At 30.6% G+C, this 15036-nt stretch overlaps 1 protein-coding gene and 1 long non-coding RNA gene across 2 annotated transcripts; one reads left to right on the forward strand and one right to left on the reverse strand.

The window, feature by feature from the left end:
* Positions 1–2303: 2303 nt before the first annotated feature.
* LOC105768371 (TIR-only protein) lies at positions 2304–4180 on the forward strand. The gene is made up of 4 exons (XM_012588262.2): positions 2304–2749; positions 2857–2934; positions 3996–4029; positions 4145–4180. Exons 1-4 carry the CDS (start codon positions 2304–2306, stop codon positions 4178–4180), a joined length of 594 nt encoding a protein of 197 aa, XP_012443716.2.
* Positions 4181–7004: 2824 nt separating this feature from the next.
* Positions 7005–9661, reverse strand: LOC105768372 (uncharacterized). Its single transcript, XR_001125837.2, has 2 exons — positions 9483–9661; positions 7005–9184 (listed from the first exon to the last, which is right to left on the reverse strand). It is a non-coding gene; the product is annotated as an uncharacterized LOC105768372 (long non-coding RNA).
* Positions 9662–15036: the final 5375 nt, after the last annotated feature.

Consider the following 15036-nt stretch of genomic DNA (forward strand, 5'->3'; position numbering starts at 1 on the left):
GTTACGTTTGACGAGGAACCCCGATTTAACCGATCGAATTGAATTAATTTGGTTAATCGGTTTGTTAATCGAATTGATTCGGGCGTGGTCGATTAATAATTTTTTAAAAGTTCGGTTAACGGTTAATTCGGTTTAAAATCGGTTAATTAACTAAAAATTTATATTTTTATATACATTTTACATATATTATATTCGGTTTATTCGGTTAATTTTTTTATATGTTTTATACTTGTTTTAACAAAAAAAATATAAATTTTCATTAATTCGATTAATTTGATTAACTGACCGAAATAATTAAAAAAAGTTTGGTTTGGTTAAATTTTTTTTAAAAAATTTGATTTGATTAATAGTTAAGGGTTTAAAAAATTCAGTTAACTCGATTAATATTTGTTTGGATCGATTAACTGACCGGTTAACCGATTGAACACCCCTAATATAATTTGATAATTAACAACAAAAATATATATGTAGTCAAATGGAAGGCCGCCTAATGTTCGTTGGCCATACTATTTGTTCTTTTCCGAAATAAAGAAAATACAAGTCCTCCTAATTCCTTTTCCTTCCATTTTCTTTCTATTTAAATAATGATTCTTCTTCTTAGTTTTGATCGGTGCTTGTCAAAACCCAAGTCTTCAAATACGAGTGAAACTACCACTTTCCTACTAAGAAATTCCTCCTATATATTTATATACTTTAATTGTATTTAAAGTATTTTATATTTATATATAAATAATTTATATTAAATGAATTTTGACATATTTATGAACTTTGCATATTCGATCTGTGATCTGGTGGTTAAGGAATGTTCACTCATAGAACTTACCCGAGTTTAAATCTATAGGGGGTGAATGATAAGCCTTTATTTATGTGTCTCCCTTTAGGCATAGTGTCCCTACCAAAAGAAATATTCACTATTTGTTTAATATTTATATCATATTATGTTGGCTTAATACATAATTTGGTACTTGAACTTGACACTTTTTTTAATGTGTTATCTGAGTTTTTCTCCCATGGTTTTTTTTGTCTAATGTGGTACCTGTATTTGACAAAAGTTATACATTTTGGTACTTGAAGATAATAGTGTTACCTTTTTAATGTTTAATTCGGGTTTTAGAGTTAATTTTTGAAAATCTATAATTAGCTAATAATATTTGTAATTAACTTTCATCTAATTAACTCTAAAACTCGAATTAAATCCATCCATTGGATTGTATTTGAAAATTAAACATTAATTTAAACTAATTCACAATTAACACTAATTTAATTAATAAAATCATGGAAATTCAAACCTAAAAATAGTAGCAATTAATTTTATCAAGATCAACTTTAAAACTCAAATTAAATACTAAAAGTTGACACAATTATCTTTAGACACCAAAATATATAACTTTTATTTAATACAAATATCACATTAGACAAAAAATAACATAAAGATTACATTAGAAAAAATCAAATTAAAACACCAAATATTAAATATTAAATATTTATTTTTATGCCATAGAATTACAGCGTATCTAATACTATATAGTATAATATTAGATAAATACCTTTGTTTGACCAAATAGTCAAAGCAGACTAGTACTGATTTCACATGTGTTTTTTAGAAAAGTCCCATTGGACTTTCTTTTTCAAGATATGGTAAAAAAAGTAGACTGCTTGTCGTCAAATTGTCGCCCCCTTTTTGGTATCTAAAACATAAAATATGCCCAAAAAAAGTGCAGTGTAACTTGTTTGACGGTACATGAAATTCTCCAATATCTTTCACCTTAGATTTGGTCAAGGTTGATATCCATTTCCTCCTCCTTTGTATTCTCCTTTCGATTCAACTATAGAGAAACTCGAAAATAAGTTTGAATTTAGATTTTTATCCTATATTTTTTATTCAAATTTAGAAGAATGTAAGTTTAAATATTTTAATTTAAAAATTAAGGAGAAATTATTGATACAATTATTTATTTCATAAAAGAAAAGAAATACTTGAAAAGAGAATTCAATAACTTTAACTTTTAAATTTCAAGATCAACATTTTCTTTTTCAAAATTAATTTTGGTTAAAAATAAAGCTTGAAAATAATATTCTAAAATAGTGGGGCCAAAATCATTCACTTAGAGACTCCTTATATATAGAGCATCATAGAGATCAAGAGAGAAGCCACCGAAAACAAAAGTTGATATACAAAAGAAAAAAAAAAGGCTAGGGTTTTCCATTTTCCTTCTTCATCCAAAACCATGCATATGCAACGTTATTCCTCCGCTGCCATAATGAATCTCCACCGAAATTTTCTTGCTCGCCAAACACCGATCATGAAGACCAAGATGGTGAATCCCTTTATCGAAAGCAAAAAAGCTTGTGATGTTTTCATTAACCATAGAGGCATCGACACCAAGAGAACTATAGCCACCTTACTCTACGACCACCTTTCATGGCTAAACCTACAACCTTTCTTGGACAACAAGAACATGAAACCCGGAGATAAGTTGTTCGACAACATCGACAACGCGATACGGAATTGTAAGATCGGGGTCACGGTTTTCTCGCCGAATTATTGCAAATCCTACTTTTGCCTTCATGAATTGGCTCTATTCATGGAGTCCAAGAAGAAGGTTATTCCAATCTTTTGCGACATTAAACCTTCGGAACTCCGTATTGTGAACAATGGCAATGTTCCTTTGAAAGATTTAGAAAGGTTCAATTTGGCTCTTGAGGAAGCTAAATATACCGTAGGACTCACGTTCAACTCTTCAAAAGGGTGAGACACTTCAATTTATAATAAAATTTAATCTTTTTTCCTTGATTAATTTCATAAACTTTCTGAAATCTTATTACTATCTTTTTTTTGGTCTCAATTTTATGTAGGAATTTGTCTGATGTCGTGAAAAATGCTTCCGAAATTGTGATCGAAAGCTTGATTGAGATGGAAAGCGAGCAAAAGATGATTAAGAGCTCAAGGAATACCCCAATGGCTCTTTCACATTAATCTTTTTATTCATTGTTTACGTCTGCATTAGTCCTTGCATAAGCCTAAAGATTCTTTCTTTTGTTAATTTTTTATTTTACTTGAATACTTTGTAATTGAAACAACAAGCATTGATGTTAAATTTTGGTTCTTTTGTAGAATCATATATGAACCTAATTGCAATAAGATTGAGGTTAATAAGATTTTTTTTTCTCCTATTTTCTAATAATTTTGATGATTAGGAAATTAGCATTTGTTTTGGCAATTACTCCAATGTATAATGAATCCATTTTTTGGTAAATTTTCAATTTGATTTTGGTTTTTGGTACTTTCATGTCCATTTTATTGTTCATATTTGGAGTTCGTGATTATCTTTCTAGTAATATCGTCTTCAAATTTGAACTTCTTCCTTCGAATACAATTTGTTTTGGTTTTATTTCGTAATAAATATAAGGTTCCAGTTTATTTTGATTTTGGCAATCATATATGATTGAGAATTAGCATTTGTGTTATCTACAAATAAGATTAATATAAGTTAGAGATTTAACTCAAAAATTGGACTTATGTTTTCCATTTTAATACTTAATTTTTTTATCATAAGTGGTACTTAAATTTTTTCTCCCAAGTTGGTACCTTCAGTAGTCAAACCATTAAAGTCTATTTATAAGAAAAAAATACTTAACCCACAAATTAGTACCCAAACAATACTCTTTTTCCCAAATTGGTATTTAAACCTTTTTTTGCTCGCAAGTGATGCATAAATTATTCTTCCATTAGCCATTTTACACCAAAATGTTATATCTATTAAAAGAATTCTAGTCAATAATAAATTGTCACATCATATAAACTTTTAAAAATAAAATTTAATTCTTTTATTTTCTTTTACATTATTTTTTTACTAAAGCTAGAAATGTCTTACAATCAATGTACATAAACTGAAAGTGCAAATAAACCTAAACTACAGTGATGACTAACTTAACTAACACTAAGAACATCAAGAACGAGAAGTAAATGCAAAAAAATAAACTCTAAACTAATAAAGAAGAAAAGAAGTTGAAAGCCCTATAAAAAGTGTAGAAAAAATAAAAGAAAATCTAGAGAAAACTAAACCTAAAACTAAGCTAATGTGTCTCTCTCTCCTCTTCAGCCAATTTTGACTGTTTTAGGTTGTCTTGTGTTTCTCTACAGGGATTCGGTAGACCTCTCCTCTTAGTAAGAACATAGATTTCCATCTAGCTAGTACATGAATCTAATTCCTTAGGCATTCACACGTATTAATAATCGTGTAATGTTTGACCATCATTCTAACTTAAGCATAGCTCCTTGGGGAGTTACTTAACTAGATGATCTTGAGTGTATAACCATTATCTCAACACCTATCACATCATGCACCACAAATAAGTCTTCTTGAGGCAATCTCACCAAGTAGCATACTACAACTAGTTGTCCTCTTTGAAGATAGAATTTCTTAATGTATCGCATCATAATACCTACCACAAGGGTCAATCCAACTATCACATGACCAAAAAAAAATTCTACTTACTTTCAAGAAGTCTCCTTAGTGAAATCCACATGACAATGTCTACCTTGCGGCAAGTCCATTTCATGCCATCACAAGAGACCATTGATTGAGGTCGTAGGTCTTGTTTAGGGACCTTCTCTCACTCAATATTTTAAAAAAAACATGCAAGGCTTTTAATTTCAGGTTTCAATCATGTATGATCAATATATGCATGACAAGTATATGTGACATTTTTTCCTAAACTAGATGACATGCTTATCTCATGTATGCATGACATGTTATGAAAATTTTATAATATTCACATTCAATTATTCATAAGAGTCAATCAAACAATTTAAATTCTCTACAATTTTTCTTTTAAGGAAAAAATCGAAAAAGTGAATGTGAACCGTGCACCAGGTAAGTTCTCAGGAAAGAGAGGTGAGTCGTATTTGACCACTTAAAAACCAAGAATTTCCTTATCAGATCCAATCTTAGACATGCACCTTATCATTACCACGCTTCTCATAGTAATCGAATAGCCTAAAGAAGTGAACGAAACAATACAACACATGTATTTTCACATTACTACACTTCTTATCTTTGATAGATCAACTGTGGATCATCTCATACATATATATATCACAATTATATCATAAAATATTATTAGAAATGAGTAATAAAATAAAATTACCAGCCAAAGTTTCCATTGTTCTATTTCTAGAAAATAAATGAAAAACAAAAACTACATGATTTTTCATCACAAGACATTCTTTGTGCCTTCGATCGTCATTGCTTTATCTTCTCCTTGTCATGGACTCCTTTTTTGAAAAAAAATACATTTATGTCCTATGTCTGTTTCCTGCTTACAAGAATGCTAAACATAAAAAATAATCCTATGTGGGATAGTCTACGATCTATTTCTTACGAACCACAACCTTGGCAAAAAATAATAATTATATAACAAAAATATAGAATATCACATTCATTCACATACATTTCCCTAAACATGAGAATATTTACAAGAATGTCATATCTTATCAAATATTAATCAAACAAGATGAAGAGAGGGATTCAGTCTCGGCTTCCACCATAAACATAGCACAACCTAGCTATGATACCAATTGTTGGAAAAAAACTCGATTTGAAAACGGTTTATTGTTATTGGTAGATATGTTGAGTCAAAATTTGTTCTTTAAAACTTTTCATTTTCTTTTGCATATTTTTTGAAAATTTAGGAATTGATTTTTGGGGTTTTGAGAAGCCTATTCCTTAATGGTAGAATAAAGGTGAGCTTGAAGGGGAAGTGAATGCAATTGTTGGTTTGGGTAAGAGGTGTACTACCTAGGTGGTGGGTAGTTTGAATACGCCACATCATATGGATAGTATTGACTGTAGGGGCTGTACTAGTCGTAGGGTAGCTTGTCTGTTGCTTGTAGGATGATTGGGATTAGTCCTAGGTTGTTTGAATTTGAGGCTAAGGTTAGGGTTTGTCTTTGATCTTCATCTCCGTTGGTACTAATACCAAAGTTGGAGTGATACATGTTATTTGCTCATTGCACCAATTGTTGATTGACTAAACTTAGAAGAGGCTGGAGAGATGGTTCACTCGATAGGTTGAGAGTCATAGTAGAGATTCTAATGGAAAAATAAGAGCTGAGAACTTAGAGAGAGGTATAAGCGTGAGTAGTTGTTCTTTCTTGATTGACCTTCAAAGAGATATTCAAGGGGGATGTTTGTAGGTTACATATCCTCTCTTGATTGGCAGGCAGTCATTAAGGTCATGTAGCATGGGTTTCCCTTGTTAGGTTGGTTATGTGATTTGATACAACTTGGTTATAAGGCATGTGAATGACTAGTGATATTAAACTTAATAGACGAGGCTAACATGTTGGTGAGGTACCAATAGATTGATGATGTAGTTGAGCTTGGTGCGACCCATTATCTCTAATGAAGTGTAATGCTAGCAATGAGTCTCTCTGATAAATATGTTAGACATAATTAATTAACATATTCCATATCCTTAATTAACATATTAGATGGGTATAATTTTCTTGATAAATAATCTATTTATAGATCAATGATCTTAGAGATTTTGATTGAGAGCATTAAGAATTTTGATAATTTGGTTTACTTGAGATAACCAATTAAGCCATTATGCCAAAGTAACATTCTATTATCTGGGATGTGCTTAATAGATGATTATGACTATGCGTATGAGAATATATAACAATTAATTTAGTAATTTTTGAATCCTATATATTACTTTTATTAAATTAAAATATTATTTAAATATTAAGTGAATTGACATTTATCTTACGACAAATATTTGGAGATTATAAATTTAAATAGGTTTTAATATGTAATCATATCAAATGTCTTTTCAGATGAATATTAATAATTACCTTAAAAGAGTTAAATTAAAAAATATAAAAAGTTTATTAATTATATTTTTCCCTTTAATATCATCTTAACCATTTCCACTAAACAATATTTGGAATTTCCTTATATTTTTTATACAAAGAGGATTAAAACAAAACAAAAAAAAAAACAATATCACACTATATTAAATAGATCATCATGTAGATGAAGAACTTCATCCAAGGGTTGCATGAATACAAACTTGTCCAAAGGTCTTGAGAATGCCATTTTTGTCAAACCATCCGCTATCTTATTGGCCTCTCTGAAGACGTGTATTAAGCGAATTGTCCAGTTACGCAGGATAAGCTCCTTAATGCTATAGATCACCAAAAAACTATGTTGCTCTTTTTCAACTTCTTGAATTGCTTGAATAGCTTACATGCTGTCTGTTTCAAGAATCACTTTCTTCAGGCCTAGGTTCAATGCTAATTGGAGACCATCAAGCATACCCCAAAGCTCATCCATGAGCACCGAAAAACTTACAATATTTCTTGTGAATCTTGCAATCCATACTTCAACCTGATCACAGATTATTCCTCTTGCAGTAGCACTTCCTAAAAACTTGCACACAGCACCGTCAGTATTCACCTTTTTCCATCCATCTTCTAGTGGTTTCCATCTTATGTCTTTACGAGAATCACCTTTTATGCTCTTCCATGTGTTCCCCGATCCATGGTTAGCCATAAGAAAATTGTCTCCCATCCAACAAATTTTCACTAAAATACTATCAATTTTCGTAAGCTCAACATTGAATATAAAATTGTTTCTCTTAATCCAAAGCTGCCAGCAAATATTACTAAATAGTGATAACCAGCCGCTTGACTCACAAGCGAAATATTCAAGATCAGTGAGATTTTTTACCAACCAATCTTTAAAACTGAAACTGAAAAATTCCTATCTCATTTCCACCTTAATAACATAAATCCATATTGCCACAACTGGGGTACAAAACCGCAGCACATGGTCAATATTTTCCAACGAACTTTCACGAATCATGCAGCTTGCATCAGTAGTTAATTGTCTTCTCACTCTGTTTTCATTGGTTAGAATTCTATCTAAAAGTGCAAGCCAAATGAAAACACGCAACTTTTGAGGAACCAGAATATGCCAAATCTGATGCCAAATTCCATCACTCCTATCAATTCCATCCCACAATTAGTAGCGTAGGAGATTTCACCGAAAACACACATTTTTTTTGTCATGAACCCAACGTACAGAGTCAACACGGTCATGAACTGATGGAGGCTTATAAGCTGAGATGCTTAGGATGCTTGGGCGTGGTAAAACCGAGTTAAGGATAGGCGCGAAACAAAATCCTCCAGCGGGACATGCTGCTTAGGAATGCATTTAGGCTTTGTACAACTATTAATCAGGGGGCCCCAATCCTTAATCCAGTTATCCCTCCAAAAATCAACACTTGCACCATTCCCAATATTCCATATTACACCACCCCGGACCATACTCCAAAATCTACACACTCCCTTCCACAGACATGAGGTGTTTCCTTCATATAAAGAAATAGTCAATTTACCCTTCCATCTATATTTTACTCTAAGCACTTGCACCCAAAGGTGATCAGGTCTTTTTAACAAGATTAAATCCAATTTTCATGAGAAAAGCATTGTTCAGGCAATCAAATTTCTTGAACCCAAGACCACCATTCTTCATTTCTTTGCACAAATAGTCCCATTTCACTAGATTCAAACCTTTCTTCTCCTCTGTTTTTCCCCAAACGAAGTTACAGATTATCTTTTCCATCTCATGACACACACCCTTAGGAATTTTTGTTGACTGCATAGCATAGATAGGAATAGTAGCTAAAACTCCTTTAGCTAATGTAATTCTATCGGCTAGAGAAAGCAATTTAGACTTCCATCCTGCTAGTTTTTTCCTCATATTATCAACAATATACTGAAAGGTCTCCTTCGTAACTCTCTGGTGCAACAGTGGAACCCCAAGATATTTTCCCAAGTTGTTCACATGAGAAAATCCAAGACCACCACTAGTATTCACCTTCAAATCATGTTCAACATTCTTCCAGAAGAAAATATGTATTTATATTTAAATCATTGATTAAATTGGTGTTGTACAGGCCAATTTTTGACCCTGGGCCTAGTACCCAAACTAAACCCACTACCCAAATTAGGCCTAATAACCTAACCCTAGCCCAAAAAGAGAAAACAAATCAGAAACAATGTCAAACCCTAGGTGCGCCGCACCTAGGGGTTCCTAGCTCTGCCACCGCGCCGCACGCCTCTGACGCCGCACCACCAACCCCCTCACCTGCTCCATCAAACGTCAAATACCTGCAAGAAGGAAGAACACGAAAGAAACAGCAGCAAACAGAAACAAAAATAGAAAAGAAATCGTGTAAAAAGGCTATATAAAGCCGAAACAGATTATCAAAAGGGGGGGTTTTCATTCTATTTTCCTTTTCTTTTTGTAACGTTTTTCACAGAAATAAGAAACAAAAAAATCAAAGGTGATTTCCGACCCCTTTTGTTTTTACATATTTTACCATTTTTTATTTTACTTTTTCTTTTTTTGTTCATCTATTTATATACATATAATATAAATAATAATAAAAAAGAGAGGGAAACTCACCGAGGAGAGGCGATTCGGCGAAGAAGGGGAAACTTTTGGTCTCCCCGCCGCCGTGCACGGCGGCGCCGGCGCCGGCGACCGGCGGCCGGTGTGACGGTCGATGGCCGGACCTTTGACCGGCTTCTGGAAAAGGGAGAGAGACTTGAGAGAAATTTTTTGGTTTTTTTCTGGAGAAGAAGAGAAGAATGAAAATTTTGAAAAAAAATTAGTTTAAATAGGCTTCCAAAACGACGTCGTTTTGGGCAGCCTGCTCAGGCACCAAAACGGCGCCGTTTTGACCTGACCCGTTGGCCGACCCGACCCGATCCAGGGGGATCCGCGTGTTTTTGACGGAAGGGCTAATTGCACGTTTAGCCCTTCCGATTTTTAATGCTTTTAAAATTAGGTTCTTTTAATCTTTTGAATTTTACCCGGAAATATTTTGCGTTTTCAATTTAATCCTTACCCGAACTACGTCATTTTAATGGAAGGGCAATTTGCTTTACTAGTCCCTCCATGTTTTATGAATGTTCAGAGTAGTCCCCCCGCTTTTGTTTATTTGCGTTTTGAGCCCCGAATCTTGTTTTAATGTTTAATTTAGTCCTTTTGTTATTTTGTTTGTTTTCTTAATAAATTTCATATTATTACTATTATTATTACTATTATTATTATTATTATTATTTTTCTTTTATTTATTCGTTATTATTGTGATAATATTAATTAGTTTTATACTATTTTTAGTTTTACTTTTATTTCATATATATATATATACATATAGGTATTATGCCCGTACATATATATTTTTATTATATAGTATTTTCACATACCTGCATATATGTTTATATATAGATATTTCATTTTCATAAATATACATATATATACTTACATAAACTTTTATATCTAATAATTTTACAACATATATATATTTTTCATATTTTATAATCTTATGTATATACATACATATATATTTCCTTATATGTACAAACATATTTTCATATTTTATGATTTTATCTATTTTCCTTTATTGTTATTATTATTTTATTTATTTTATTTTATTTTATTTTACTTTATGTTCATTTATTTATTTATATGTCCATTTTTTATGTTTTAGTTTATTTATTTATTTATTTGTTGTTGTATATATATGATGGATTTGTTCTTTTTATTTATTGTTCGTTTTTGCTCATATTATTTTTAGTCACATTACTTTATTTATTATTCCATTATGCACATAAATACCATATTTCAAAAAAAAAAGAAAATTTTTCTAAATGAGGCAATATTTAGCTTTTGGAAATTCGAGAAAACATGCCCTAAGGTGCTGGGTGTCGATTTTTCTCGTTCAACCAAATTGCTTAATATTCTTTTAAAAATTTTCAAAATAAGGCAATGTTTTGCGTTTGAAAATTCCAGAAACGTGCCCTAAGGTGCTGGGTTTCGATTTCTCGTTCAACCAAATAGCTAAATATCCTTTCAAAAATTACAAAATAAGGCAATGTTTTGCGTTTGGAAATTCAAGGAACGTGTCCTAAGGTGCTGGGTTTCGATTTCTCGTTTAACCAAATTGCCAAATATCCTTTTGAATTTTAATATATGCTATTCGAGTTTTTTTAAGGATCGTATTTTAAATTTTCTTTAAAGTTTTCAGTTTTTCGACACTAAGACATTAAATAATCAACTAGGTACCAATTTTTGGGCGTATCGAGGGTGCTAATCCTTCCTCGTGCGTAACCGACTCCCGAACCTGTTTTTCTGAATTTCGTGGACCAAAACCGTTGTTTTAATAAAATCAAATCATTTATTAAAAACAACCACTTTTCAAGGTGATCCGATCACACCTTATAAAAAAAAGATTGGTGGCGACTCCCGTTTTATCAGTTTTCGTCAAAACCCAAGTCGACCCCGTTTTCCATCCAAAAAAATGGTGTCAACAGGTGTCATAAATCAATCAAACATCAATTCATTTAGGAAATGGTTAAAAACCATTCAATTAAATAAATTATATTATTAATGATGTTTCTACTTTTTTTATAGGTTAACAAAAATCACAAATGATAATATTTGTATGTACCTTTAATTTTATAATTTCAACTAAAGGCTGATTTAACTTTTATATAAAATTTTAATAAATATATGTATTACATTAATATTTTCCTCCCACATCATGAGTCTATTATATTTAATAAAATAAAAGTGATATATTAGTAGAATTATATAGGCAATTTAAATATTACTTGAGCTTTAATTCAGTTGGCATCGTTATTATTGCAACAATTAGAATGACACGTGTTTAAACGTGTTTAACCGTGGCTTTTCCTCTTATTAAAAGAATAGGGAGGACTATGAGTAAAATTAAGCTTTGAATAAAAAAATATTATACTTTAGATGAGATCACTTTCCACAAATTTATCACTTTCCAAAATTTGATAGAGTTAAAACCTATGCACTTATGCTACACTGGTAGGAGTATTATTTTTTGTGTATGTTTTACTATATAAGTTAGCCATAAACTAGTTCAATTGGTAATATTTAGCCATAGCCTTCTGAATCATATACATAATAGGCTAGTTTAGATCCATCCTAACTAGATGATTCTGAATTACTTCTTTTTCTATTTAATAGATTAATAAAATATTAACTCCTTAGGCTTAAGTTAAGAAGGAAAAGAAGAAGAGGGATTAAATCAATCTTAATTATATTGTGGATTGGTGTTAAATTGTTGCTATTGCTATTTGTTATTTAACTTATTTAATTGCTACAAGATCCACAAGTTCATGAGCTTGGGCTTCTGTTGCAGACATAAAAACATCTCTTTCCATGTCTTCGGATACAACCTATAAGGGCTTGTCCGTTCTTTCTACATAAACCCTTGTGAGGCTTTCGCGAAGTTTTAGTAGTTCTTCCACTTCTAGGATAAAATCTTCTGTTTGTACCTCATAAAAAGAACTAGCACATTAATGGATCATTACCCTGATTATATAATATGATAAAAGGTTCTTCTAACTCACATAATGAGTCGAGAAGAATAGATAAAAATAGCTAAAGAATAATAAGAAAAAAAAGATAGAATTGAACAACTGTACATGCATATTTTGTCCATTGCATATGGCTTTACAATGGAATTCTCTTTTTTCTTTCATCGAAAAAAGAAAAAGAGAAAATATAGAGAGCATCTATTAGACCTAGATCACTAAATAATCCAATTACAACCCTTCTTTTTTTTTTCAGAAAAGTTCAAAAATACTATGACGGCTCCGTTGCTTTATATATTTATTTTGTCTGTGATTCAACAATCCCAAAGTTTATTTTTTTTAAAAAAAGAAAGAAAAAATAGTTTTTATTTCCGTACTCTTTTATTTTATAACATAAATATTGTTAATAGCCTCTGGTATGAAAAGAAAATATGTTTGTGACGCTGAGATGGGCCCACAATAGCTAAGATAAAATTGGAAATGCCCTTTCTCTCATACTACTCATTCGATACATAATCTAATGTTTTGAAAAAAAAAAGAAAAAAAAATCATATCAAATTCGAAGTGTCATCCTATTATTACTTACTAATTCATATTTCATATGGCGAAGGCATAGTCTTCTTTTTTCTTTCCATCAAATAAGAAAAAAAACCTCATTGGCGTCGAGCGTGAGGGAATGCTAGACGTTTGGTAATTTCTCCTCCGGCTAGGAGAAAAGATCCCATTGAAGCAGCCAATCCCACACATATTGTATGCACATCTGGCTGCACAAATTGCATAATATCATAAATAGCTACTCCGAGTATTACCTATCTACCAGGAGAGTTTATAAACGATACAGATCTTTGGTATAATTCTCTATATTGAGATACACCATAAGACCAATAAGTTGATGGCCTAAAAAAAAGTAATCTTTCTCGATAAAGTCAGTTGATTAGGATAAAATTGTATCCCTTAGTAGCCGCAGAGGCACCTTTTGATGCATACAGTTCAACAAAAATTGCGAAAAAAAAATCAATGTGTAGATTCAAGCCATCTTTCGTTTTTTCTAGTGTGCCTTTCCTAAGTTCTAATTTCTAACAAAGGGATTTTTTCTTACATTTTTTAAATAAAATAAAATTCAAAATGAAATTAAAGAAAAATAAGTTTTGGCCAGTTTTCCTATAATCTATAATATAGAAAAAACTCGTTAAACTTATCTCACAAACCTTTCATTGATCTATTTTTTCATTGGGATTCAATCCAAATCACAATGTCATTTTCTTGTTCCTGAATGGGTTTCATCAATTTTTTATTCAATTTTTTTAGGTTTATGCTCTACTCCAAGTAAAGATCCACCCGATTTTGATTTGCTCATATAGGACAAATGACCCAATACCACATCTTTTTGCTATGATTTCATTTCCTTTTTTTATTTTAATTTAATTCCTTTTTCTTTCATGTTTTCTGCCAAATATTCAACGTATTTCTCATATTATTCGATTGATTAATAGTTTAAAATCGTTCTTATTTCTATTTTGAATTTGTAAATAAATGTATTACCAATTGAGTTTTTTCTAAATGGAGCCTGGATGCTTCATTTTTCGGTCCAACCAAGCCAACCATAAATCATTCTATTTGAAAATATTAATTTGGATACACAAAAAAAATTGAAATATATCTCTAATTGCACTTCATTACACTTCACGCTACAAATTTTTGATAATTCAATCAATCTTTTTTGGGCAAATCAGACATATTTTTAGTAAAAAGAAAGGGATTTTTTTTGCTTATTTTAACAATCTTATTTTTTTACAAGATCTTTTTAATTTCAAGTTTAAATTTGTATTGACTATTGTAATACATATGTAATAAATAATTCTTTCATCATGCTCTTACATATAATTTGCATTTTTATTATTTTATTAATTATTATTATTTTGAAAATATTACTTAAATAATTTTTATATTATTTTTATTTTTCACCCGTACTAAATTACCCAATGTCGATAAAAAATAATCATGTAGGAAACATATCCATAAAAATTCACATAAAAACTTTTGATGTTTAATTGAAATAATTATGAGTTTAAATTATGTTACATATATTATTCTAGATTTTTAAGAAATATATATTTATAAAAAGATAAGAAAAGCCTTAATAATATATTTGTTATTTTGTAAAATATTTGAATATTTAGTAATTTACTAATTGAGTTGAAATTTGATTGATGAGCAACATCAACCTAATCAAATATTTAATATATAGTATAGATACAATAGGGTTGGTGTGTGTCTAATATATATATGTTAATGAATTAAATTACTATTTGGGGCATAAGCTTGGCAAGAACTCTCACATTAGGGTCTAAATATTTTTTGTCTAAGTTAATTTCTAAACTTAGTAATTGCTCTCATATTGGGATATGAACTAGACAATTATTTTTACATTAAAGTCTGAACTTCAAGGTTTTTAAGGAATATCAAGGACTAACTTGAACAAAAACAAAATTTAGACCCCAATATAGAAACATATATCAAATTCAAGAGCTAACTTAAATAAAAAAATCAAATCTGAGTAGTTGCCAAATTTAGAAAAAAAAGTAAACTTTTTTAAAATTTAA

The sequence above is a fragment of the Gossypium raimondii genome, chromosome 5, assembly GCF_025698545.1.
Source record: "Gossypium raimondii isolate GPD5lz chromosome 5, ASM2569854v1, whole genome shotgun sequence".
NCBI classification, from domain to species: Eukaryota; Viridiplantae; Streptophyta; class Magnoliopsida; order Malvales; family Malvaceae; genus Gossypium; species Gossypium raimondii.